Source organism: Drosophila simulans, chromosome 3R (genome assembly GCF_016746395.2).
Source record: "Drosophila simulans strain w501 chromosome 3R, Prin_Dsim_3.1, whole genome shotgun sequence".
Taxonomy (NCBI): Eukaryota; Metazoa; Arthropoda; class Insecta; order Diptera; family Drosophilidae; genus Drosophila; species Drosophila simulans.
The window spans coordinates 3,228,172-3,253,745 of NC_052523.2; the positions used below are offsets into that span (position 1 = coordinate 3,228,172).

A 25,574-nucleotide genomic window follows, 5' to 3' on the forward strand; every position below is an offset into this window, starting at 1 on the left:
TATTGCTAGTATAATACAATTATTATATATGTATATACAGATGCCTAAACATATCATCAAAGATATATTTAAAAGCTTAACAAATTTTGAATAAAGTCATAGTCAACATCCAAAATATCCGCCGATGAAGCAGAAGAGCTATTCGAGTCCCAGCAGAAATTCTGTAGCATTTGCTGATCCTGTGTATTGGGTTCGATTACATTTTCTGCGACAGGAATCGTTGACTCAAGACCCAGCCAAGAACTCGCCCAGTTTTCATCGAATTCATTGAAAGGCAGTTGGGGAAGAGCCATGGGCTCAGGACAAAATTCATGGAGGTAGTCGTAGCTCTGATAGGGTGGTGTAATGTGACCCTCCTCCAGGACACAGTGATCAACCTGCCGGAGTGGAGCTGTTTCCACATTTGTGCTGGCATATCTAAGGAGACGCTCCACGATCTGCTCGTCCTTTTGACGATCTTCGCTCGACTGGGAAGAAGGTGGAATAGACGTGGTCAGCTCTCCAATGACACATTTCCTATTGGTCGACTTCTTGAGTTTCATGCGACGATTTTGGAACCAGATCTTAACCTGTCTCTCCGTGAGTGCCAAACGCTGGGATATCTCGATTCGCCTGGCTCGGGCTAAATATTTGTTGAGATGGAACTCCCTTTCTAGTTCGATAAGCTGATGGCTACTGAATGCCGTGCGAGACCTCTTCGATTTCTCCGAGGATCTTGTTGTTGCCACGGGAGCAGCTTCTACGTTGAACTCGACGCAAGGATATATCTATAAATATGTTTATCAATTTAAGATTAGTTTTAATTTAAATAAGCAGTATTTTTCTAAATCCTACCATTAAATCACTGACTGAGTAGTTGTCCACAAAATAGTTTTCGCTTTGAATTCCAAACATTTTTCTTGAAGAGCGCGATTTGCTGACTTCTGTTCGCTGTGAACTATGTTTTTTAACTAGATACCTCTGGAATCTCCTTATTTGCTTATATACCCCAGAAGCCAGTCGTGACGGATCGGATTGGTTCCTACCTGTCCCGCCTGCGACACTTTCGAATTCCCAGACGGCTGGTCTGGGCTGGTAGATGTCGCGTCTTTTGAGCCTGGCTCCGAATCAAGGTGAGGCTCCAGAGAAAGCGACGTACTTCTAAGTAGCGTCACACTTGGCGGTGTGACTCGCGTTTTGAGCCTTCTTTAAATGGGCTAATCTGGAACTATTATTCAGGGGATATTAATGTTAGGTCTGGATCTACTGGTTTTATTTATATAATCTTATATATTTCGTCAAATATATGCTTGCAAAAAGTCAAATATAATATATTTTAAGATCTGAAACATTTTGTGATGAAAAAATGAAAGTACATCTAAATTTTCAAGGCACCTAAAGGTATGACCTAAAAGTTAAGTCTTAGATAAATATTATTTTAATTGAGAATCAGCTTTAGACGTACGAGATAGATGAATAATATATAAAAATATAAACTGACTTTAATTTGAATATAAGTGTGTTATAAGTTCACTTTGTCTAGAATCATCCAAAATATCCACTGATACTCGTACCTACGGATCAGCCCAGCATTTTTGCATGCCTTGGAGACCCCAATCCCCCGACCAGGTATCTTTTGGTCATGAACGGGAAAGACCTTGGTTTTTCCCGGGGTTTTCCGCGTCAGTTATGAATATCTAAGGGTTGAGCTACCTGCTTAGCATGGGTAAGCGATCCTATCCGATCCGACCCTGATCCCTGATTGTAAAAAGAGTGTCACTTCAAACTAATCCAATCGCCCGCTATAAAATCGGTCATATCCCCCGAGCTACGTGCTATATAGCACAGATTTACGATCGCCCGGGCTTATGTAAACTAAAACTAGGTCTTCTGGGAGGGAATAGCATAAGTCCACCCGAAAACAAATCTCTTAGACGAGATTGTAGCCCTGAGGAGCCTATCAGATGATCCGTAAGATTCTACATTCTCCATTTTGGCACAATCTAAGTCGACCCCTTTACAGAAAGAGCAAATTGTAGATTTTACTTTAAATTTCATTTCATAATTCTAGACTGCAAGCCAGGTTATCTTTAATTTAGTCAGAGCTCCTATGCATGGTTAAGATGTGAAGCCAACTTGCAAGCCATTTGGTCGAACAATTTTGTGGTCACAACGACAGGCCCCTCTGCTCCTTAGTGAGCTCAGATAAATTGGTGTCATCACATCATAAAGTGATTTCCAGCATATTGAAATTTTCTGCAGCTTTTCCATCTCGGCCGGCGTGTTGTGTCACATGGAAAGGAGATGAGGACACTCGGATCATATTAGATTTGCCCTGTTTTGGGAACAATATTTCATCGTCAGCTGTCACAGAGTCGTGTCTTTTTATTAGTTATTTGATTATGCCAATAATAGAAACTTGTAGAATTTCGTTATCGATAAAGTTTTGCTATTACCGGAGTGCAAAATCTCATAAACAACTTGGGTATCATCATATAATGTCGAGCATGTGAATTGAATATATAAGAACGGCCTTCAACGATTGGTACACATAAATAATTATTTTTATTTTCGTATAGACTGTCATGGCCATAATAGATAATTATTTCGATCTTATCGTGATCAACTGTCGCTTAATGTATTTCTAATTGAAATATTTTTACTCGATTGCTTGACATAAAACCAGCAGTAAAAACATTTCATGAGTTGCGGAAAACAATTGATTGATGCGCTATATGCTTATATATATTTAGCCTTTTCCTATTGTTCAGATGCAATAAAACGGAGACATAACTGTCAGATAATGGAGTTAAATGGAAGGGATTAATGAGTGGATACGTATTTTGGGACGACCCGTTTTGCGTCCCCCCATGGCCCACACCCACACCTTGCCCCAAAACACCCACACCCACCCAAGAACAAGATGCAACTACCGCAACAACCGTGACAAGTACAACATTTGTGTCGCCTGCCTCGGCTTCAATCTGTCGCCCTCCGCTGTGCCACTCAACCTTTGACACGCATAAATGGAACAGTCAACCCCCAGTTTGTGCTCCACCCTCTGGAAGCCCCTGCTTCCGTATCTGCACTGAAAGTTATCTATTAAGCTTAGTTAAGCTTAAAAACTGATATAAATAAAGTGAGTAATTCTTTTGTTAAGTTATTTATATACATTCATGCACAACGAATTATGATGAATTTAAGAAGTTAGTATAACATTGAGTGTTGCGATTTATTTTATTTTATTTGTCTGTATTGTTGATAGATCAAAATATTTCCGAATACAAGATTTAACATAAGTGAAAATAGTAAATAGGTAACACTTTTTTTTATTTATGCGAGCAACCCCTTCGTTCAATATTTCTTCGAGTGTACTGGCATTTCACTGCCGAGTGTCAGCTTCTCGCAGTACGGTCTCCGGTCTCCGTTCTCCGGTCCGCTGTCCTGGCCGAGACCCGGACCCGGCACAAACAAAGATCGCAATTTGACTCTACACCACGGAGCTGTCAGCTGGCAGAGAGTGAAGGAAGATTGATTACCGCCATCGAATTGTTTGCCCTCATCCAGGGTGGCTGCCACGGGATGGGGGGAGCGGAGGATGTGCCCTGTGTGCCTGCCTGACTTCGATTGAATGGCACATCGGAATGGAATCGAAAGAGTTGAGGAGCTACCAAACACGATACTCCTGCTGTCATATGTAAACAACACTTGAAGCATTCAAGGGATAGGGTTGCGTTTTAAATCGCAGACGGGGTGCTGCTCCTGCTTAAAGCTGTGAATTAGGCTTAATGTTGGTATAATAGTAGTGCTAGAAACATGCATATTTCGAAATTCTTTAATCTTCGTTTTGACAGCCGTCTTATATTTAAATAAACATTTCAAGTGGCTATCCACTCGAATGGAGTTAAAAGCAACCTTTACCTCAATGCGCCTGGGTCATTCCCAAAAATTCAAGACAACGAGATATCCATCATCCAATCCCCAATTTTATTTTAGCTTTTCCAGGAAATCATCAATGAAATCCATCTGCTTCGAATTGAATTTGCGAGCATATTTTACACAGTTCTCAAAATTGGACTCATCGTTAAGGCCTTTGTAGGCCATGGCGCGATACATCCACGCCCTCAGGTTCTTCTCGTCCAATTTGTTCAGAACAAAATCGCAATCGACTATGCCTCGTTTGAATTTGCCCGATCTATGGGGATAAAAGGGGAGCCGTCAGTCGAGGAGTATCCAATAGAATTCACATATCGTTTGCTCACTTGATGAAACAAAGAGCCCGATTTATGTACAGGATGTGACTGTCGCGGATATTTTCGATGGCTTCGGTGTACATCTTCATAGCAGACTCGTAGTTACCCTTCCGATACTCTGCGTTTCCCAATCTAAAGATACAGTTATGTAGATTAAGTTTATAATACAATAAGCCAGACCCACTTTCGAAAGTTTTGAGCCACTCGTTCCCTTTCCAAGCGAGCTTTTGAGCGCTGATCAAGATCCATTTCCACCTGGCGCATGAAGGGAAAGCGATCCTTACTTCGATCTATGCGGCTGAAAGTTCTGGGCTTTGATTTCTCTTTGGAAGAAGTAGGTGCGGAAATAACTGGAATGGGATATTTCCTCCCTGTGATTATAAAACTCTGCTCTGTTTCAGTGGGAGATTTGGGAATCCGTTCAGCTTTTTCCTGGCCCTCCGCCTCCTCCCTAAATAAAAAGTATTCTAATTTTTATCACTGGTGGGTGTTTCTTACTTACTCATTGGGCACTTGAACGTTTTCGAGTAACCTGACCACTTCCTCAACTGTTGATTCGGAATTTAAAAAGCATTCATCGATTTGCGGGTGTTGCAAGGAGTACATGTTCCCAAATATTAAATAATGACCCTCGGATTCAAATAAATATTTGTTTTTGATTTGACCGTTGTGGCAGTTTGTTTACTCTGAATATTTACCAGCTGGGCAAACGAATCGCGTGGCAACTCGGGGTTGTACTATTTATGGCCCATAACCAACTGGTTGCGTAGCAACATTATGTTTTTGGGCATTGAAGAAAATATCGATAGTATTACGGGATGGTTTAAAATGCAAGCAGGTTTTTATCAAATTTATTTTAGAAGTCATTAAATAATATTAAACAACATGTATAGCTTTATTCTACAGATTGGTAATGAATTTAATAAATTTTTATTTTAAACTATGATCAAATGCTTTTATTGTAGCGAAAGCAGAATTATAACGACTTTGATTTTTTTGGTTTTGCCAGTAATTTGCGTTGAATCGTTTACATGATTATGGGTGCATAGAAACACACACCTGCACACCCTGTTACTAGCACTCTGGCTGATAGTCATACTCGTACTCACGCTCACATTACTTTTCATTTAATCTCATACAATTTGTAAGATAAAGAAATGCACAAATGCATGTTGAGCTCAGCATGGCTCAAAGGATCAATTATAGTCTATAAAACATAATGGCGTCTAATAATAGTAGAGCCGCAATCTCAACACAACTGAAACTTACCCCCTCAATCCTCCCTTCACCGATCAAAAAGGCTTTACACTTAACAAAACTAGCTTAAAAAAACAAAGTTATAGTATAATAAAGTTATTTCAAAAAAAATTGTTTTTGATATAAATTTGAATACTTTTAGAATTTACGCTACACTTTTAACGTTTACATTACGTTTTTACGTTACACTTTTTTACTTATTTAATTTTAATCTTTAAATATATTTTATACATATGTATGTTTTTATCAAAATTTTATAGTAATCGCCCATACCAAAATGTAAGAAAAATTTTTAAATTGCACTTCATAGTGTTATTAAAATATGAACATTTGCAATAAACAACATAAATATATTGTTTATTGTTATACATATAAATAGTACATTTTTCCAATAAATTTGAGAACTGTATAAAACGCAACAAGCAATACGAAGCGATATTAAGTAATTCCTTAAATGGTTTATTTTTATTTTATTCATGCTAAAGTTAAACAGTAGGTAATCAAAAAATAAAGGCATTTTGCTAATGATGCTATATACCTACAAGAAGGGGTTTATCGAACTCTGAGGTCAAGGGCGCTAAATTGTTTATTTTGACTTGAACAACAGAAAACGCAATTCAAATGGTGACATTTTAGCTGTTCCGAACATGGCAATATTTATTAAACTAAAATATTCATAATTTTGAATAATTTTCTCCCAGTGCATGTGTAACCCCCTGCTCCCGCACCCATGGTTCACCTGGAAGTGCATGTCGCTGGCACATTACCTGCATTGGTGCATGGGGTGTGGGGCGGCGGGATGACGAAAAGGATCCTGGCGAGCGAGAGCTGGGTGGCGGATATGTGTCTGTGTCGTGTGGGCCAGGCATTTAGGAGCCGGTTCACACACACCGGTACACACTGGCACACACGCGGCAACCGGACATGGACATGCTTAGGCGCCGGGCTCTCTTGGCCACGTTAGCTGGTAAGGGGCGGGGCAGAGTGCACGGGGATAAATAATTGCAGTGCGGCAGAAGGAGCCTGAACTGGTTGTGGCACCATTTCGCTCCTGCCACCAAACCAGCAAACCAGCAAGCAGCAAATGGACAAACGACAACGACACCAAATTGCTCACATGACGCACCGCATTTTTTATTGCGCACGAATTTCGTTGTTGGTTAGCAAAAGTTGGTACGCTCCTTGCGGCAGCAACTCGCCGCCTGGCGGCATCATCAGCATAGATTGCCATTTCGACGTAATTGTTATAAATGAATTCCACGTAATTTAATTATGGGTTTTAGACCGATGAAAAATACACCAGCCAACGGGCCATAAATACGGCCAACCCTACAGATGGGCGGTCACTTGCATATGCTGCGTATGCGTATCAGCTGTTGAGAGGGAGAGGGTTGAGGAAATGCCCGAATTATCCGTGAAATGGGCACAGCTCGCCGGGATGTGGATTGAGTATCCGCCTCAGTTACAAATTATGGGAAAATAAAGAGCCACCGAGTCCGTTTGATTGCCTAGAAACCAATCTGTCACACTATCCAATTGAGTTTATTTTATAGTATGATAAAAAATGTAATTTTGGTCAATAGTCACCACAATACCAAATCTAATTGATCATTTATGCAACTAAATCAATATATTCACTGATAAAAATCATTGCAAACCACAACCTTTGTCAGAAGGGAGGGGAGGGATTTAATAAAATGAATGGATGCTTGTTTTTAAACAATAAACATAAATAGTTAGGCTGACCTTTAAGTGAGAAACCCATTTTATACAAAATTATAGACCCTTTATAGAGGTGAAATAAATTAAGCAACAGATGCTTGCAACATCACGGCTCATACCTCGGTTGGGGCAACGAAAATCCTATTTTAAGCCCAACAATCTCAGTTTGGGGCACAGGATGCTCCACTACCCTCGACCCACTCCTTGGCAATTGGCATTCAAATTTTGAAGTGATTTTTTTCACGCTTTCACAATCTGTCGTGGAATACAGAATAAGAAGCGCTTCCCGTGCCTGCTGTTCACTATACGAGTATGTGCACATTTTTTGGGCCAACAGTACACACCGGCATGTGTGGAATGGACGCAAAGTTTTTCTGGCCCAGCACGATTTGTTTATACGACAGGTGTTGGCCATGCCGCTGGCGTTGAGGGACTAACACGTCTGTGAAATGTCATAACGTTTAAACGTGCCAAAAATATCCAAATTGGAGCCAAAACCGTTGGGCTGAGGATTGTCGAAAAGGATGAGTCAAATGCAGATGGGTAGCTTTTAGGTGGGTTTTTATTATTTACGAATGATGCTGCATCGGGTTCAAATGAATTTCGAAAGCAAAAATGTTCATAGGCAAATAAACTTTAATAATTTGTGAAATTAACTCAAAACATGTAAGTTAAAACTGTTCGATTTAGGACTCAAAACGATGCATTAAACTTATTTTACCCGCTTAATTAACTTTCACCACAGGGATTCCTCAGCGAAGACATTTCATTTGCACACAAAATACATTTCGCTCGGCTGTCGCAAGGAGTCCAAGCTCAAGCACTTGGATTTCGCGTCCTGGTCGCGAATCCAAAATTCATTGCTGAGGAGTGGGGTGAGCTTGGTTGAGAGCGAAGAGCTTCCGAGAGGCGATTAGCCATAAAAATTATAGATTCAATCTAATTACAAAACGCTGCGGTTGGGCATAGGGAGTGGGCGTGCGACTCCCAAGTGAATATTTAATTTAATTAACAAGAAACAATTTGAAATGTTTTTCGCCCAGCCTCCGTTGCGGCCGCTGAATTTATTGTTATGACCAGGCAGCGACTGCGGCCATGTCGTTGTCATCAAGGCTCCGGATTCCCGCCTCCGGGCCAAGGGCTCCGGCTGCCAATTCGCTATTCCGGCTAATAAAACCGCAATGTTGCCGCTGCTGAGCGAGTGATTGAGCTCAGGAATTGGCCACTCGAGCAATGGGAACAATCTGCGCTGTGCTGTCGGACATGTTTATTACATTGGCATTTCGCGTAATTGAAGCTGGCCACGCTGAGTTGTTTACTTGTTCCTGCTGTTCGCTTTTTATGCGAGTTTGATTAGCTGCCTCTGATTGCCGGGCGATTAGCCACGCCCACGCTCCTCCAACGCGGCATCTATATTCATTATGGCAGCGCCCAAACATGTGTAGGACATGCTCCCGGCGAGGGAAGGTCGATCCAAAACCAAACCAGAACCAGACCAGGACCGAGGCGAACCGGACCACATGTCAGGAAATGTCAACAACGCGCATGAAAATTCCAAGTATTCACCCCCTGTGCAAGGTCCTCCCCTTTGACCCGTGACTTCCACATGGGTACACTTTAAAAAATGTATTCAATATTCTAGGATGGCCCCAAGCATGTCATGAAATGTGTTCCGCGCCAGCTCCAAAATAAAAGTAATTTAAACTTGTCATAAGAAAATGTGTAATTCCTAAAAAGTGACCCAACTGATAAATTGTAACTAAATCGATTTGTTCCTTATATTAAAATACACAAGTTTAGTTCTAGTTCAATTGTATAGCAAAATATTATTTTTGAACAATACTAGATGTTTTTGATTATGTGAAAATTTGCAAATAGCTCTCACTATTCGCACTATTATTTTTCTAAGTGCACTTCCTGCGAGTCCTTTGGCCGTGGCAAGTGCGAGCGACAATTTCCTCCCAGGGGAAGCAATTTGCCACACACACAGCACTCCACACCTAAGGGCCCGGACCAAGGACCAAAGGGATGGATGGGCTGGTGGAAATTCCTTGGAGCTGAGGCTGAGTGCCGCATTTCCGCGCTGCAAGACGCTGGACAGCCGCCGCAGCCAGTAGCAAGTAATGTGTGCGGTTAAATGTCCATAAATCAAATCCTAACACTCCACGTCCGCCGCTCAAGATGACCAACGGAACCCGCTGTAACTGAAACTGAACCTGGATCCGGATCCGAATCCGGATTGGGAATGGAGAAGGGGAAGGGGCTGGACCTGTCCGAGTTAATGCGGTTGACACTTTTCTGGGCCCTAATAGATGGGCGATGCAATGGAAATTCCTCGACTTGACCTCAAGTCGCCCGCAATGGGACATTAAATGCAAAAGTGAAACCGAAGACAACTGGGACACTAGCTAAATGCTAAAAATTAACCCTCCTCCTCTCCTCCCCACCTTCATTCCTTTGTTTCTCCTTTTTAGAAGCCAAGTGTCCACTTTGGAGTGGAGTGGGCTTATGGATACTAAATGGATTGTAACTAAAGCAAAGTTTTATAAAAGTTGTACGGCAACCAAGCAGACGCTAGGATTATTTTAAATTGAAGAAAATATTGCTTTGTATTATTTGAATTTTAGTTTATTAACTATGATTCCAATACAGAGGCATTTATATATATATTTATTAAAAAAAAGGCTTAAACTTCACGATAATCTAAGAATATTCATGGCTTTTGTCACTGAGTTGGGTTAGAATTTTGCGTCCAAGGGCCAGAGACGGTTGCTTAGCTCCAACAAAAATTTATAGTAAAACTTAGTATAACTTATTTAACTCGAAATTAGTTGGGATAATTGTAGGTGGTTACGCACGGGTTCATGTGATTAACGCTCAGCTTTCTCGACTTGGCAGCAGGCTCGCCCCACGACAGATTCATTGAGGGAGCCGCATGCACGCTCGTGGGGATCTGACTTTGGGAGCTGGGATGCCAGGATTGAGTGGCCAGGATAGGCGCGGATTTCGACTTAGACCACGCCTGGGCCGCTGCCTCCAAATCCTGCTTGATGCTTTGGAGAACCAAATCCACGTTGTAGGAATAGTGCCCGGAAGAGGAACTAGAACTGGAGTTGGCAGATGTTACTGGAGTGGCAGTGCTGATCTGTGGTGCAGCTGTAGTTTGAGCCAGATGCTCCAAGATCTCGCTGAGATCGGCGCTGGAGCACATGCTGTTGTTGGTTGATGCTTCGGTCTTAATTTTCTGGCTGGGTTGATAGTCTGGCTGGGGATTCACAGGAGCCACCGCCAACATAGGACGCTTTTCTGCTGCCGCGGTGCCCTCCCTGGGATCCTGGGAGTAGGACATGAGGCGCTTTACTATGCCTCGGTGGGCACTCTGCTCTGCCTGCGGTTGAGCCAATTTGGTGTTGGCCTTGGGCTCGCGGTGACCTTGTATGTCCTTCTTGAACTTCATTCGGCGGTTCTGGAACCAGATCTTCACCTGGCGTTCGCACAGGGATAAGCGCTGAGCAATCTCAATCCTACGCGTCCTGTACAAATACATGTTGCTCTTGAACTCGTTCTCAAGTTCCACCAGTTGGACACTGGTGAAGGCAGTCCGGGATCGCTTCAGCTTCACCCTCTGCGAGTCGTGGTTGGGCTGGGATGGCAGATTCTCGTCGGAGGACACCTGCTGCTGATGCAACTGCTGCGGAGAGCAGTGATCGTTGAGGGTGGTGGGGTTGGAGTTCATCTGGTTGTAGTTGGGAGGCAGACCGATGGGGTTCACGTCGTGATGATGACCATAGATCAACTGAAAGCGGTTAAACAAAAAATTAGTATATTGCTGATATTTTTTTTGATCTGAGTACTCACATCACTGTATTTAACCTCGGAAGGATCTGCTGGATAGGGGCCGACTTTAGCCTGGTGAACTGGATAGTAGTGCATGACGGATGACATTTTTTTCTGGTACTGCCGAGTGAGCTGTCAAAAGTGGAATGATCTGTCGTCCTAAGCAAACATCATGCTTATATAGGAGGGCCTGTAGGTAGACGACATAAGCAGGTCAATTCCGCCGACGCATCGTTGCGAAAAAATTTGCCTAAGCCCGCGAGTCGTAAATCCCTTCGTCGCTGGACTGCCCGACTGGCACCTCGGAGACTAGCCAAGTCCGACGACTCCCGGCCATTGGCAATGGGCAATCTAGAGGCTTGTTTTGATCGAAATCCTGCCAGGATCTGGCGTTGCGTGAGAGACAGTTCCAGGGTTCCTGGGCCGCAAGAGCCGGAGTCTCGCCAGGTAGACGGGCTGATGATGATCGGAGATCCGAGGCGATTGTTGTCCAACTTGTAGCACCTGTTGAAAGAGCCTCCGGTGGCGGCGCTGAAAGTGAAACCGAGGCTGTTGTCGCGGCTTTTGGTCGCTCGCCGTCCGCAATTATCCTCATAATGCAATGAAAGCAGCGCTGTGAGAAAGGATGCTCCTCGGGGTTTCATGCTCGATTTGGACAGTTTATGACTCTGCTTGTTTCCAAGGAGTATATGCTCAAGACTCCGTCGCGGCGAATGCGAATCTGTCTCGGTTCTCCGGTCCCTGGGCCTTCCTATCCTCAGTCCTCGAACTTGGGAATTGTTCGCAAATTTTATTACTGGCGCTATCGGATTTGCTCCTTCCGAGAATTCGCTAAAAATACTCTGGAACAAAGGAAAAGTCATAACGGGATAACCGTGTGGAAATGTCGCGGCGAGAGTGAGGTACAGTTGAAAAGATCTTAGCTTAGGTTATATATGAATATTAACATTTTTGAAATAATATTTTTTGAATTGTCGAAAAGATTCATTAAAAATTATAATTGACATAATTTGAAATTAAGTTTGAAATTAAGTTGACCTGTTGAATTCTTAGTTAACTTATTTAAATCCTATGTGAAAATTACAACCAAGTTAATACTTCGCTGTGTACAAAAAGTTATTAAATATTTTTGGCAATTGCGAAAAGTATTTACAATAATTTAATATGAAGGGTGTTTTTCATTTTCATTACAATATACAAAACTTGAACAAAATTAAAAAGTTTTTCAATATTAATAAAAAACGAAATGATGTATACTTTGCGATATCTCGCGATATTTGAAAGACGAAAGATGATATATGTTCTTAAAGTGCGCATTAAAAAGTAGTTTATTAATTATAGTTGTTGAACTAGGTGTGATGAAGGGCATATGAAAACAAGCATCGTGATAAGTAAGAATGGATTCTGAGCTTGGTTTTTCCAGCACATCCATAATCCACCTACTAAAACGCGCCCAAGATCAATAAAAACTCTAGAACTGGGAGAAACCCAATCAACATTCGTTCATGTAGGCCGCGTTATTGGACTTCTGGATTTTCCAAAACTTATATCAAAGAAAATAGGGGCAACAAGTTGCCTGGCGGCGCCCCGCGAGAGCTGCCTGTACAGTGCCTACCTAAATAGTGCGACCGCTCGAGGATCAGGCGATAAGAGTACGGATTCAGGTAGCTGAGTAAACACAGGCAGCTGGTGCAAAAGTTTTATGATCCGCGGGTGTTCGCGGAAAAATCGCGAATCACATTTTATGGCAGGCATGTGTGAGTATGTGCCATAAAGTGCATTTTTAAATTCATAAGATTTTCGGGAAAACCAGATACTGTTTTCGTTCATTCTAGAAAGGGACGGAAATATGGGCTAAGTATCTAAGTATAATTCCGAAATTTGTTAAGTTGTGTAGTTAGTCACAATTTACCCGTGTGGAGTAGTTCTTATATATTTTCGTAATTAAAAATACAAAGCTTAAAGAGACAACATCAAAGGTGCACCATTTTAAAATTAAACTTGAGGCTAAACAGATTGCAATGCTCTTCTTAGTGATGTAAATAGAATGTGGGTTTTTATAAGTATTCCGTTTGGCAGCAAAAAATCTCCGAAACTGGAACATATGGTCTGCATTGATTGAAAATACAATTTGCTGACTATTCTTGGTCAAAGAATGTGCAAATGTTTGATTATGTCAGACACTTTGGCATAGCATAGAAATTGAAAATATCATATCAAATATTATTGTTTAAATGTTCGATCTTTAAGGGTAATCATTGTATGAGATTACGCCCAAGAGAAACATTTTTCATTTTGATTATTACAGTTTTTAGCTATGTCAAATTGTAACAGAGAAGATTTTCTTGCTGGCTCGGAATTTAATTTTCGAAATATGGGACGACAACTTTCCATGGAATACGCTTAAGCCCAAATGGCCTCAAATGTAACTGGCTGGATATTCCTGGGCTTTAGTGGAGCAACCACACAGATACATCTGAGGCGAATAGCGTATGGCAGGGAAAGTATTAAGTTAACTGGAGTATCACTAAGATATGCACTGGAATCCGTGTCGCCTGCTGACTAGGCTAGTACATAAAACTTCCCTGGGAACCATTCACACGGATCTTAGGACTAGACCTAACTTTCTACGCGTAGATATCTACAATCACTTGGTATTTGTACAATCAGGAACAACAGTGGTTAACCTAAAGCTAATGAAACTCTCTAACACGCCTCTCGTCCAGGCTAATTGAAGCAGTAGGCAAACTGCGAGTTGCCCGCGGCGTTCCGATGGGGATTATACGCTTGCATTATCGTATCCATCGTGCATTGATATTGGTTCGATTCGCCCATGGACACGCCCCCCATCCCGAGGGGCGGCTGAGGGCCTTGTGGGGGCGAAGGCTTGCCAAATTTGGCAAATGCCGCTCCACGATTTCCGGTTCCTGCTAAGGCTCTTATTCCGGTGCTCATGTCGTCGCTGCTGCCATCGTCGCAGCTCTTGTCCAGACCCTTCAAAGGCTCCAAGATCTAAGGAGAGAGATGACGTACTTAGAACATGAATACATTCAATTAAAATTGCTAAATTATTGTTACAATTTATAGCTACAAATGTTCATCAGCATATGAGTCTGTTTTCACCACTAAAATGTATAAATCATTTTTCTGGTCAAAGAAATGCTATATCTTTAAAACTTTCAAAAATGCTGTCTAATTTAGAAAACAAAAACTTTATAACTAAAATGTTAAATATTGGATTACTCCCAAATCTCATCAATCAGAAAAAGTAGTACTTTCAGAACCGGTGGACAATATACTATAACACCTCTAACAAGACACTTTACAAAGCTTAAAGCTTCGATTTAAAAACGCCACACTCAGTATAAAAATATCAGATAAGGTTATGCCTGACCTGTAGCGTTGTCTTCTTGCTCGTTCCGTCGTCCATGTCGTCGGCCGCCTCCGTCTCGCCAACGGCGATGGCGCAGGGTCCGCCGATGCCGATGCCACACAGACTCGGACTTTCGTCATTCTTGGGTGTTAATGGCTCGTAGACCTCGGAGCCCGGCGAGGCAGCGCCTCGGGCCACGGCGGATGCCGATGCAGTGGCGCCAGACATGGCCGATCGCATGTAGTACGAGCTGTTGAAGTTGTAGTCGGCCTCCGGTTCGTCCTTGACCAGGACGCGGCAGGCGCTGGCTTGCTTTTGCTGGAAGTCAAAGTGGTGGTATTGCTGCTGCTGAGCCTGTTGTTGCTGCTGCTGCATCTGGTGCGGCACGTGGTTGCTCTGGTGGTGTAGTTGCTGCTGGTGGTGATGGACCTGCTGCTGCTGGAAGAACTGGCCGCCATTGGCATTGGTCGACCCAGGTCCTGGTCCCCCTCCGGAGGGATACTGCATGTGCATGTGACGATTGGCCTGGGCGTGATTGTGGCCTCCATTGTAGTTGTAGTAGGCGTTGAAGGACTCGCTGTAGTGCTCCGTCATGTGTGCAGTGGGCGTCGAGGGCGTGGGCGACGGAGTCAATGCGTTGGGTGTGGCTCCTCCGCCCAAGCTAAGAGTCTGCAAGCTGGGGGGATCACCATCGCTTTGTTTCATACCCGGCGAGAGAGGCATTCCCTCGTAGGACTGGTCCTTGTGCTGATCCGATTGGATCTTGTGACGACGCCGACGGTTCTTGAACCAGATCTTCACCTGGGCTGTGCCCAGTGCCAGTTTCGCTGACAGATCCGCCAGTCGGGGTGCTGTGAGGTATCGTCCCTGCAAAAAGTGCTGCTCCAGCTCTGCTATTTGAGAGCTGGTAAAGGTGGTGCGGGTGCGACGTGGTCGCCGCATCACCAGGGAGTCGGGCAGCTCCTCTGGGGGATAGACATCTGATAAGACGATGGCTGACATTGTTGGCTTTGAGCTCACCTGGCTTGGGCATCTGGTTGGGCAGATACGGGCGTATGTAGTTGTAGTTTATCGCTCCCGTTCGCTCATCGAAAAGCTTCAAAGAATCAAAGGGTACACTGTCTTCATATAAAAACGTGAAAGGACGATTCGCTTCGGGGACCGAAGCTTGCAATATTACTTTCACCAATGCAATGCAGGATAACAATAATGTAAACACAATGACTATAGGTTGGGCTTTTGCTAAATAGACATTACTGATATTCTGATCATGAAAAAAGCTGTGAGTGCAACAGGTTCAACATTCGTCCAATGCACCGAAACATACTTTTATTTTGAAACATCCTTATGCTTTTAAAACATTTCGGAAAATTACTAAGAGCATATGTTGTCACACGAGCCCCACAATTAATATACTAACTGTAACGATTGATAATATCAATTGTTATTTAGATTCTGCAGTGAGTGGCTACGATACTTTAAAAGTAGGTGCTATCACAAACAAGACACTGAAAACACATTTATAAATGTTTATGGTCATCACTGATCGCACTGGGTGACTGCGGCTGTTCGCCATAGGGAATCTGTACTGTAGCTTTCCTGGGACTAGAACCCTTCTCTGCGGCGATGGGAACTCACCAGATCGAAGGGATTTCGGAATTGTGGCGGCAACTGGAGCTGCGGATGTTGGTGATGTGGGTGCGGATGCGAGTGCGGATGCGGATGGGAGTGCGGATGCGGATGTGTGTGCGAGTGGGGCAGCGGATGATGGTAAAAGTTTTGATCTGGCGGCGGTTGCGCCATTTTCCCCAAACACTCCGCCGCGTTATTTTTACGTATTTCCTAGCGCCGCTCGGGAAAATGGCAAAGGAGTGTGGAAACGTTCTTGTATTTTCAGTAACCGGTTACTTTTGAGACGCTCACAAACTTATTTCGCCCACATTTTGCGTTTTTGCGATCCACTGCTTCGCATCTGCAGAGTGCCGTTATTTAGGGATGAGCGAAGAGATGTAGAGATGACACAATTGGCGGCCTGCCATCGATGTGCCTTCTTTTGAGTAATTTGAAAATCAATAAAACGTCTACAATATATTATTTAGAAATATTAGGATGTTTTATTTTAAAATGTTCGCCTCTTATTTAAAAGTTCGTAGTCGAACAGTACGGCAGCGCTGCGAGCTGCATAAGTACAAAGAGTATTCGCCAGAGGGCGCTCGAACATAGCACTGTCGAGCCCCCTGTCGGGTTGGATTGGAAGGTTGTGCTCGCTGACGAAAGGTGAACGTTCTAATCGGTCGGCGGTTTATTTATTAGAAGATATTTGCATTTGAGATAATAATTATAAAGCTTGCATATTTTAACAATTAAGTAAAGCCAATTAAATTTCCTTTGGACTGCTCGGAACTTCATAATAATACAATAAAAAAATAGGCATCGCAAATATAGGAATAATTTGGAAAAGTCTCGAATGTGCCACTTAATTTTTATTTTAATTAATATAATAATATTAATATGCTTCAGTCTCCTGAATTGAACAAAATGTGCACTTTGTAGTTTATTATGTTACATACTTTTCGCTATTGTATCGCGGGACAAAGAATAAGGATGCTGGAGCTCAAGTTTGTTTTGCCAAGGAATCTCTAACGACTATATACGAAAGAAAACTCTCACTCAATATATACATTAAATATCATATAATCGATTGTAAAATAGCTTATAGTTATCTTTACCTGCAGGGCAGTGAATTATAAAATTATAAAAATAATAGGTAATCAGTTGTCGAGTTACTTAACTACAGCGTTCTATTCTTTTGATCATTCTACTCTACTATTTTTTGATTTTAAGCTAGGATTGGCCATTATTACGTTAAGGCTCTATATTTGGAAAATTCGACATATGTATTAGCGTATAAGAATATGATGTACAACAACCATTAAGTTGCTCAGTGCATTGGCCTAAGCTTTAATATTTTAAAACACACCCAACGAGCCAGTTGACCTTTAAGCAAGTGTCACAAGGCCTTAAGTGAAATATTTTTTAATGACATTTACCGAATAATTGTCGTGTTTGCTTTTGGGATCTGGCAGGAGCTTGTTGCTGTTGGCCGGGCTTTGCTGCTTCTGCCGCTGCCAACTGGCAACAAAAGTCAATTCACAGACACTCCAGTCGACGGAGTCGGAGTGCAGCCAAAAGGCAAACAAAATACGCTCACATAGGCAAAGCCCAAGGATACACACAAAGGTACAGTGGTTACTCTGACTACAAATACAAATTAAACAGGACAATATAAGCTCTTGTCCTGTTTACCAATTGTATACCTTAGTTTGTGTTAAACTCAAATCTAAGCAATAAGCTCTGTATAAGCTGACATTTTAAGAATATATTAAAGAAAAGAAAGAAAAATAAAAGTATTTATTGGGCGCATAGTAAATAAAACTGCATCCTTAAAATATCCTGCTCTTTTTTGAAATTTTAAAAAAGTATCTACCACTGTGCGGAACTGGGCCACAAATTCACACGCAGTGTGTGACAAAGGACTTCTCCCTTCCCCGCTCGGCGACCCTGAATGCTGAATGCCCCCGTGTGTGCCGCTGCCGAAGCGAAACACCCAAAGAGTCACTGACAGAAACAGGATTCGGGTAATAAATTACAAAATTTGACATTTTCTGTTTTGGATCCGCTTGCGCCTGAATGCGAGCGGCAGCCCTCTCTGTCGCACGCCGTCTAGCCGTCCCTTTCGTTCGGTTTCGGTGTGTGTCCAGTTCGGTCGGGCCAAGTCGAGCGTTGCATGAAGCAGCCGGACCTGCCAGGACCTGGACCAGGACCTGAACCTGCATCCAAAAGGCATCGCCGCAATGGTCATAATGACGCTGCCGGGATGCAGCTGAGGCCAAGGAGAGCCGGCTGTGGTGAGCGGGAAAGGGACGGAATAGAAGCGCCCTATGCGGTCCGCAGATAGTTAACTGGAAATTTATTATTTTACACAATTTACAATTATCTGATTCGAATGTGCACTCAGAGACGAGGATTCCGGCAGATGGGGAGTACGAGTACGAGTGAGAGTGCGGGTCCGAGCTCGGACGACAGATGCAGTTGCTCTCCCATGGGAACGGCCTCATTTCAGCAGAAGTCACCGAAACGATTTAAGATGTGATTTAATTTTCCAGAAACTGTGGCCATAGTTTCGTCGCTCTTCGGGGGAATTTCTTCGCCAGACAGACAGCGTCGTCATCAATCATCTTGCAGAGTAAAGCCGGGTTAACCTCGATGGGTTTTAGGGGGAGACTTGGCCCGGGGCTGATCAGGAGTCGGGCTGGAAATATGAAAATTAAATGCGTTTGGGCGGCAGAAAGTTTTCGAATGGTTCGGTGCTAATATACAACAAGTGAATTTGACAAATAAAGCGATATTTGACCACTTTTAATCTTTAAATCAGCTTCCATAGAAACTAATTGATCGAGATCCAGACACCTATCAAATATTTAACCTGAGTGGATATAATATAATTTGTATTACATAATGGAATGATTTTTCATTTCAGTGCAACTATAATCAACATAAGCTATGTTATATTTGGAGTACACACACATATTAACCATCAGCCGTATAAAACAATTTCTATGAACAGCCAAGTTAAAGGTGCCTAAATTTCCCGAATGCTGCTCTTTAAATATCCCTCAGAATTTCCCAGCATGGCTGAAGCAGGACTCGATTCAAGTCCCACCCAATGCGTTGTGCACCACCCCCTTGTTTTTGCCTTTTCGCGCATGCGCCCCTGCTCCGGCGCAAAAGAGACAGCACTAAAGAGACGGCGCTGGGATCGCTGGCATTTCCAGAGCGGTCAGGATATTCCAGGGACCGCTCGTCCTCGTTGCTGTTGTGTTGTTAGCCGCCAGCGGAAAGTAGCGCGCCATGCCATAAATCACACAAATGGGTAGAGTTCCAACTTTCCCACCCAGCCGCCGCTCCTTTTGTTGTCCTTCCACGAACCCCGAAACGTTTACGGCCAAATGGCGGCACAAATTTGAATTTGAATTTCGCACGCGGTCTCTCAGTTCGCCTGCGGCCGCTTTCGCTGGCGCTTTGTTTTTGCAACTGACCGCTTATCTTGGGGGCGGGGGCTGTCAAGTGGGTGGAGCAGGGGGGCCAGAGGCAGAGGCAAAAACCACAGCAGCGAGCAGCAAAACAAATCAATTAAAGACCAGAAGGAAAGTGCATTGATAACTGAGCCCGAAGTCAAACTCACGCACAAGTAAACAATTTAAATACGAGCTGAAATGCAAACACAGATACAAAATACAGATAGAGATACTGAACAAACACAGATACAAATACTGTGAAGGCGACAAAGTACATAACCGAGGGGTGATAAGATCCAAAACGTCGATGACTTCTTCATCGGCAAATACACTGAAAAAAGCTGGTACTGATTATTAACAAATATGTAAAATAATAAAAGGTAAATTATTTTGATTGAAATGGTTTAGAACATTTAAAATCTTTTTTCACATCATTAACTACATAAAAATCAAGTTTAAATCAAATTGATCACGTTTACCTGCCTATTCACTAAAAAAAAGAAGTAATGATATATCAGAAAACAAAGGTTATCTTTTTTTTTTTGAGTGTAACGATTAGGAAGCAACGTTGTCTAGACACAGCCGCGGTAATCAATCATAATGATGTCTATCTGCCTCATTCTCGCGGTGTACAAATTTCGGGACTTTCCTTGAGAAACCGAGCCCTCGACGTCGGCGCGTCAGGAAGAATACGAAAAGAAGAACTCGATTCTCAGATAGAGATACTCAGAGCCTCAGCAGAGATACGGATTTTTGAGCCGAGCTCGGTCGCCTCTTTCAATTCAGTCGAGTCCCGAACGCGAAGTGAAGCGCATTGAACCCACAACAACCGAGATAGTCGAGGAAAAAGAGTCACAAAATCAACAGCAACATCCTGTAAATAAACAGAAACGTATGAATTATATTAAAATAAGACGATAAAACTGATAAGTGTGTGCGAGCATTATAAATGTTTCAAAACGAGTGTGTGTGCAGAATTCTTTCTTTTTTATTTAAAAGGTAAAGATATACTTGTGAACTTGAAATTATTATTCTATATTTGAACTTAGTTTTAGTTTATTATATTGAATTCGAAGAATATAAGATGGGTAGAAAGTGCAGTTCTCCATTACATACGAAATATTTAGAATGGCTAAGGCGATCAAAAGACTCAACATAAAGTGATACACTTTTAAATCTCAAATCTATTTTGATTTCTTACAGACCAGACATGGCGCGTCTGCGGCTTCATATCGGTCTTATAATCTGCCTTGCGATCAGCATGGAGTCGGTGCTTGGTGCCCCAGTGATCAGCCAGATCAGCAAGGACGTGGTGGCCAGTGTGGGCGACTCTGTGGAGTTCAACTGCACCGTGGAGGAGGTGGGACAGCTCTCGGTGAGTTGGGCCAAGCGTCCCAGCGAGTCGGACACCAACTCGGTGGTGCTCTCCATGCGGAATATCCTCAGTCTGCCCGACCAGCGGTACAACGTAACGGTCACCGAAGGACCCAAGACCGGAAGTGCCATCTACACCTTCCGCATTCAGAACATCGAAGTCAGCGACATGGGTCCGTACGAGTGCCAGGTGCTCGTTTCGGCCACGGAGAAGGTGACCAAGAAGCTGAGCCTGCAGATCAAGACCCCGCCGGTGATTGCGGAGAACACCCCCAAGAGCACCCTGGTGACGGAGGGGCAGAATCTGGAGCTGACCTGCCATGCCAATGGCTTTCCCAAGCCCACGATCTCCTGGGCCCGCGAACATAATGCCGTGATGCCAGCCGGAGGCCATTTGCTGGCGGAACCAACTCTCCGGATTCGTGCCGTGCACCGAATGGATCGCGGCGGCTACTACTGTATCGCGCAGAACGGAGAGGGCCAGCCGGACAAGAGGTTGATCCGGGTCGAGGTGGAGTTCCGTCCGCAGATTGCCGTCCAGAGGCCCAAGATCGCCCAGATGGTGTCCCACTCCGCGGAGCTGGAGTGCTCCGTGCAGGGCTACCCGGCTCCGACTGTAGTTTGGCACAAGAACGGAGTGCCCCTGCAGTCTAGCCGGCACCACGAGGTGGCCAACACCGCCTCCTCCTCGGGAACCACAACCTCTGTGCTGCGCATCGACAGTGTGAGCGAGGAGGACTTCGGGGACTACTACTGCAATGCCACCAATAAGCTGGGACACGCCGATGCGCGACTGCATCTCTTCCAGACCGTCATTCCAGTGCCCTCCTTGTCGTAATAAGCCCTCAACGTCTGATTTCCATTCCCACGCAACAAGACTGGAACCCTCACTTTCGCCTCTCGACTCGCTTTTTCGGCAATTCGCCAGTCCGGATGCGGCCTGTGTTTATATTATTAATGATTCATTCAATTAGCTCCCATTCAGACTTCATTATTTTCGGACACACTTGAGATCGAGCCACCGCTTGTGCCTTATGAATTTTGCTCTGCATCCGTCGGCTCGTGCAAACAAACATTAATATGCTTAAGTAAATAAAAGAAGTTCTCTGATAAAGTTTAATCGGTCTTTTCCTATGTGGTTGGGTTGGCTTGTATACGGGGTAAGTTAGATACCACAAGATAATAAATACCTCTTAGAGCCACTAAACTAGGGGGTTTGTCATTCAATAAAACTAAGCAAGGAGAGAAGCCATTGGCAAAAGTATTTCATTGTATTATCGAGAGGGAATCTAAAAATACATGGTAAATGCAGATGTAAATACTCCATGAATCCTATTAATTTATAGCAATAAACATTTCACACTTTACACTATAAAAGCCACACTTTAGTTAGAATGATGGCTAGTATATATATCTTAATGTTCTAAAAATCCATTAACTTTTTTGCTTCAACTTTCCAAACCCTAAATAAAAGATCCTTCAAGATAAGTCGCGTAAAACTTCCTTAAAGCTCCCATCTGAGCCAACAAGGTCCCACCTTGACACCAAAAACAGCATGTAACCTCCATTCTGAGCTGATATTCCAACGGTTAACTCTGCCGAAAGTCATTTGCCAAAAAGTTAACCGAGCCCGCTCAAAGTGCCACAGCGTTTAAATCTTCAATCATGGTTAAAAAATGGCAGTCAGTTCACCTCTTGACGTAAACACTCACATGGCCAAAATGCGGAGTGGGTTGTGTGGCGAAAAGTGAGCCCGAATGTAAGTTGTTCATTGTAATTGAGAAAAATGCGAGGCATTTGTAAGGCGGCCCAACGAGCTGGGTCTGCCACTGGTACATGAACTATTCGGGAGCTTGTGCGGGGATCCAGCCGGAGTCCCCAAAGGACTCCATTATGGCCGGAGCACATTAGTTTAACTAAATCCCCAACCCGGCTCATCGCTCACTAAAATCAACACTTGCTAATGACTTAATTGTTTCCATTAGAAACCCGTTGCTGGAATACATTTGGCAAATTTTTCATCCTCGCTCCTAGCTCCTTTTTTCACATGTCCTGCTGGCTTCCCTTCCTGCGGACACCCCTCGGAATGAATCCTGGCTAAATGTCTGTCTTTATTGTAATTGGTATTGTTGCTGCTACTCGCACGCATTCGAGCCTGAAGTCCAGGGACAACACGTGCGTCCTCGTCTGAAACTCCCAGCCCCGCATCCGACATCCCATTCTGTCGTCCTTTGGCCAGGACATCATTTCATTGTCTGCCGGAGCCGGAGGTTGAGGCCTCAGCGGCAGGAGCAGAGCAACATGGACGTCGACGTGACTTTTATTGATTTTCGGACCAAAACCTCCCCTGAGAGAGAGTCGGCAAAAGTCGATTGGAACGCCAGACGTGAGACTCTGGCCAAATTAGGGGTGGAAATCGGGTTTTTCCTTGCCGCCACCCTGCCGCAGAAAATGGCAACAGTAAGGCCTGGCTAAGGAGCCCGACAAAGGCTTCAAAGAGAGCCCACTTTCAGTTCCTCCTCCACCAGCGAATTCCAGCCTGATGGAGGCGGATGCGAAGCCACAGTTGACGCCTGCGCAGTTCCCGCAAATGGTTACCTTAGGACCAGTGATGCCATCCTAGACACTTTTCGGCATCCTCTGACCTTAAAATTATATAAAAATATTGAAAAATTACAATACTATAACCGAAATAAATATAAAATATTCAGAATACCTTGTTAGAAACAAAACATTTATAAACAATTTTGTAAAATCCGTTCATTTTGGATATCCGAATATGACGAACTTAGTCTTTAAGCAGGATAAGGTAGGATCAAAACATCTTGAATGTCTTGAATATGGGTCGCTTGCCAAAAACGAATATGCAATATAAAGTTTAAGTATACATACATCTTATTATTAAATCATTTCAACCCTAGCAATATTTTTTCGCTAATATTCGTAAATATTCAGCTAATAAATCTAGAAAAACGTCAACACTGCTTCCGACTTGCACTTTTATTGGATGCTGTTACTGGAACCTGGAATCAGAATCCGCCGACAATCTCTGGATTCCAAAACGAGCCGCCTCCACAGACGGACGGTCATTCGGCTGGGATCTTTTGGCCAGGATGCAGTGGCCCAGATTCCGCGGCTCCAGCGCCCATTTTCCCACTGTTTCCACATCCTCAACGACGAACGCGGTTGTAAACAAAGGCCGTGGTGTTGGTTTTACGAGTTGATGATGGCTGGTGATGATGATGCTCGGCTCTGTGACTCTATATGCACTGCCAAGGAGCTGTCATCACAATAAAACGCGGGCAGCGGCACGTGAAATTCGATTGGGTGAGTATCTCGTTGAAGATTTGACAAAGCCACCAAATTGTGTGCTGAAGTGAAACAAGATTTTGGTGTTTTAAGACTGTGTTTCTAGTGCGGAGTGTTTGAAAATTATCATGAAATGTTTGCTAATTCGAAAAAATTATGATCGGACCTTGACTTGGATAAGATGAACCGCGTGTCCATAATATCATTTGTATCCAAATTTTAAAGAAATCTCATATTCATTTATGAAAAAGTATTGTTCGAGCTGAGTGAATATTGACTATATTGTCAAGTACAGGTTTTTTGGCAACTGTGTATTTGGCATGTCGCCAGAAATGTAAGTCTAAAATGTATTTGGTAATTTGCCAGGAACGAATTATGTGATCCATTCTGTTTATGGTGGCAATTTAAATTTATTAATTTAAGTGGCTTATCGGTAAAAACAAATTACTTTGATGAATAATTTCGATTGCTTTCTGTTTTAAAATTGTTAATACCAAGAGTGTACATAATCAAAATGCTTTTTGGTAGATAATTCAAAATGAACTTAATGTAGCTTTTAACTATTTATCCAATACTGCGCTAGATACATTCAGTATTAGTTAGTTAGTTGATTAAAATTCGCAGGTGTCACCATTTCTGATTTCCACCCTATTAGAACTATATACCTAGACACCAAAGAATTTCAGACCTAGTATAATAAAAAATAGCTAAAATAAAGGGTATCTAAATTCGATGAAAGTATTTAGCAGTATCATGATCATTAGCCAAGTCTCCCTAGCCATTTCCGTCTATCCGTTACGCATCTTGATATTTTGGGAGGTATAAGCACAAGAGCGGAATGCTAAAATCCTCACTGATTCCTTAAATTAAATTTGTTCAATGTTTTAACATTCGTAACGTGAATCATATTTAAAACCTTGTATATACAATTTTGTTTATCAATGTAACGAAAAGTTCTTTACAATAATGCTGACTTGGTAATAAAATTATATGAATCAAGATTGCATTATTTTTTAATAATACAAAAAGGTTCGAACAGAAACATATTCTAATTGATATCACCTTCGAAATTTTCTCTATCCGGTTTAATCATTCCAATATTTTCATTAAATAACAGACAAATTTTTGGGTTTGAAAAAGACATAAATTTGTATGAGCCAGGATTACATTGTTTTTATTTTTATTGCAAAATAATTTTTGTTTTCAGCTAAAAAATTTACAAAAATGTACAAGCATTTAATTTAATTGACGCCAACTGAGCCAACCGATCAATAGATCACTGGTCAAGCAGTTTTGCAAACGAAATTCACCACAAACTGCTTGCATAGGAAACTGCTTGTCTGTAGTAGCGCGCCATGTTCAAACGAGATCCATTTTATTGCCATCTGAAGA

At 42.8% G+C, this 25,574-nt stretch overlaps 5 protein-coding genes across 10 annotated transcripts; 1 reads left to right on the plus strand and 4 right to left on the minus strand.

The window, feature by feature from the left end:
- Positions 1–65: 65 nt before the first annotated feature.
- On the minus strand, positions 66–1,082 carry LOC6727004 (protein zerknuellt 2). Its single transcript, XM_002102369.3, has 2 exons — positions 835–1,082; positions 66–767 (listed from the first exon to the last, which is right to left on the minus strand). The coding sequence occupies exons 1-2, from the start codon at positions 892–894 to the stop codon at positions 69–71; spliced, it is 759 nt and encodes a 252-aa protein (XP_002102405.1). The 5' UTR covers positions 895–1,082; the 3' UTR covers positions 66–68.
- Positions 1,083–3,945: 2,863 nt separating this feature from the next.
- On the minus strand, positions 3,946–4,965 carry LOC6727005 (tetratricopeptide repeat protein 12). Its single transcript, XM_002102370.4, has 4 exons — positions 4,735–4,965; positions 4,417–4,683; positions 4,242–4,364; positions 3,946–4,174 (listed from the first exon to the last, which is right to left on the minus strand). The coding sequence occupies exons 1-4, from the start codon at positions 4,836–4,838 to the stop codon at positions 3,967–3,969; spliced, it is 702 nt and encodes a 233-aa protein (XP_002102406.2). The 5' UTR covers positions 4,839–4,965; the 3' UTR covers positions 3,946–3,966.
- A 4,876-nt stretch (positions 4,966–9,841) lies between these two features.
- On the minus strand, positions 9,842–11,609 carry LOC6727006 (protein zerknuellt 1). Its single transcript, XM_002102371.4, has 2 exons — positions 11,070–11,609; positions 9,842–11,007 (listed from the first exon to the last, which is right to left on the minus strand). Exons 1-2 carry the CDS (start codon positions 11,154–11,156, stop codon positions 10,039–10,041), a joined length of 1,056 nt encoding a protein of 351 aa, XP_002102407.1. The 5' UTR covers positions 11,157–11,609; the 3' UTR covers positions 9,842–10,038.
- A 1,319-nt stretch (positions 11,610–12,928) lies between these two features.
- On the minus strand, positions 12,929–16,445 carry LOC6727008 (homeotic protein bicoid). Of its 4 annotated transcripts, none has more exons than XM_002102373.4 (4): positions 16,060–16,445; positions 15,442–15,517; positions 14,443–15,386; positions 12,929–14,060 (listed from the first exon to the last, which is right to left on the minus strand). In XM_002102373.4, exons 1-4 carry the CDS (start codon positions 16,222–16,224, stop codon positions 13,776–13,778), a joined length of 1,470 nt encoding a protein of 489 aa, XP_002102409.2. In that variant the 5' UTR covers positions 16,225–16,445; the 3' UTR covers positions 12,929–13,775. The 4 variants fall into 4 exon arrangements, with proteins under 4 accessions (XP_002102409.2, XP_016033499.1, XP_016033497.1 ...); XM_016175878.3 differs by having other exon boundaries at positions 14,443–15,401; XM_016175876.3 differs by having other exon boundaries at positions 15,442–15,539; positions 16,060–16,182.
- Positions 16,446–20,212: 3,767 nt separating this feature from the next.
- Positions 20,213–21,993, plus strand: LOC6727010 (protein amalgam). Of its 3 annotated transcripts, none has more exons than XM_016176225.3 (2): positions 20,213–20,375; positions 20,703–21,993. In XM_016176225.3, the coding sequence occupies exon 2, from the start codon at positions 20,710–20,712 to the stop codon at positions 21,709–21,711; it is 1,002 nt and encodes a 333-aa protein (XP_016033502.1). In that variant the 5' UTR covers positions 20,213–20,375; positions 20,703–20,709; the 3' UTR covers positions 21,712–21,993. The 3 variants fall into 3 exon arrangements, with proteins under 3 accessions (XP_016033502.1, XP_016033500.1, XP_016033503.1); XM_016176223.3 differs by having other exon boundaries at positions 20,214–20,498; XM_016176226.3 differs by having other exon boundaries at positions 20,214–20,391.
- Positions 21,994–25,574: the final 3,581 nt, after the last annotated feature.

What these genes read in the sequence shown, in the direction of transcription:
- LOC6727004 (XM_002102369.3), bottom strand. Translation starts at nt 894, where the DNA reads ATGTTTGGAATTCAAAGCGAAAACTATTTTGTGGACAACTACTCAGTC. An exon ending in ACTCAGTCAGTGATTTAATG is followed by an intron (nt 768 to 834) that starts GTAGGATTTAGA and finishes ACATATTTATAG; the next exon opens with ATATATCCTTGCGTCGAGTT.
- LOC6727005 (XM_002102370.4), bottom strand. Translation starts at nt 4,838, where the DNA reads ATGTACTCCTTGCAACACCCGCAAATCGATGAATGCTTTTTAAATTCC. An exon ending in GTGGCTCAAAACTTTCGAAA is followed by an intron (nt 4,365 to 4,416) that starts GTGGGTCTGGCT and finishes CTGTATCTTTAG; the next exon opens with ATTGGGAAACGCAGAGTATC. An exon ending in CGGGCTCTTTGTTTCATCAA is followed by an intron (nt 4,175 to 4,241) that starts GTGAGCAAACGA and finishes TTATCCCCATAG; the next exon opens with ATCGGGCAAATTCAAACGAG.
- LOC6727006 (XM_002102371.4), bottom strand. Translation starts at nt 11,156, where the DNA reads ATGTCATCCGTCATGCACTACTATCCAGTTCACCAGGCTAAAGTCGGC. An exon ending in CCGAGGTTAAATACAGTGAT is followed by an intron (nt 11,008 to 11,069) that starts GTGAGTACTCAG and finishes AACCGCTTTCAG; the next exon opens with TTGATCTATGGTCATCATCA.
- LOC6727008 (XM_016175878.3), bottom strand. Translation starts at nt 16,224, where the DNA reads ATGGCGCAACCGCCGCCAGATCAAAACTTTTACCATCATCCGCTGCCC. An exon ending in TCCGAAATCCCTTCGATCTG is followed by an intron (nt 15,518 to 16,059) that starts GTGAGTTCCCAT and finishes GATTCTTTGAAG; the next exon opens with CTTTTCGATGAGCGAACGGG. An exon ending in GCAAGAAGACAACGCTACAG is followed by an intron (nt 14,061 to 14,442) that starts GTCAGGCATAAC and finishes CTCTCTCCTTAG; the next exon opens with ATCTTGGAGCCTTTGAAGGG.
- LOC6727010 (XM_016176223.3), top strand. Translation starts at nt 20,449, where the DNA reads ATGTTTCAAAACGAGTGTGTGTGCAGAATTCTTTCTTTTTTATTTAAA. An exon ending in CTTTCTTTTTTATTTAAAAG is followed by an intron (nt 20,499 to 20,702) that starts GTAAAGATATAC and finishes GATTTCTTACAG; the next exon opens with ACCAGACATGGCGCGTCTGC.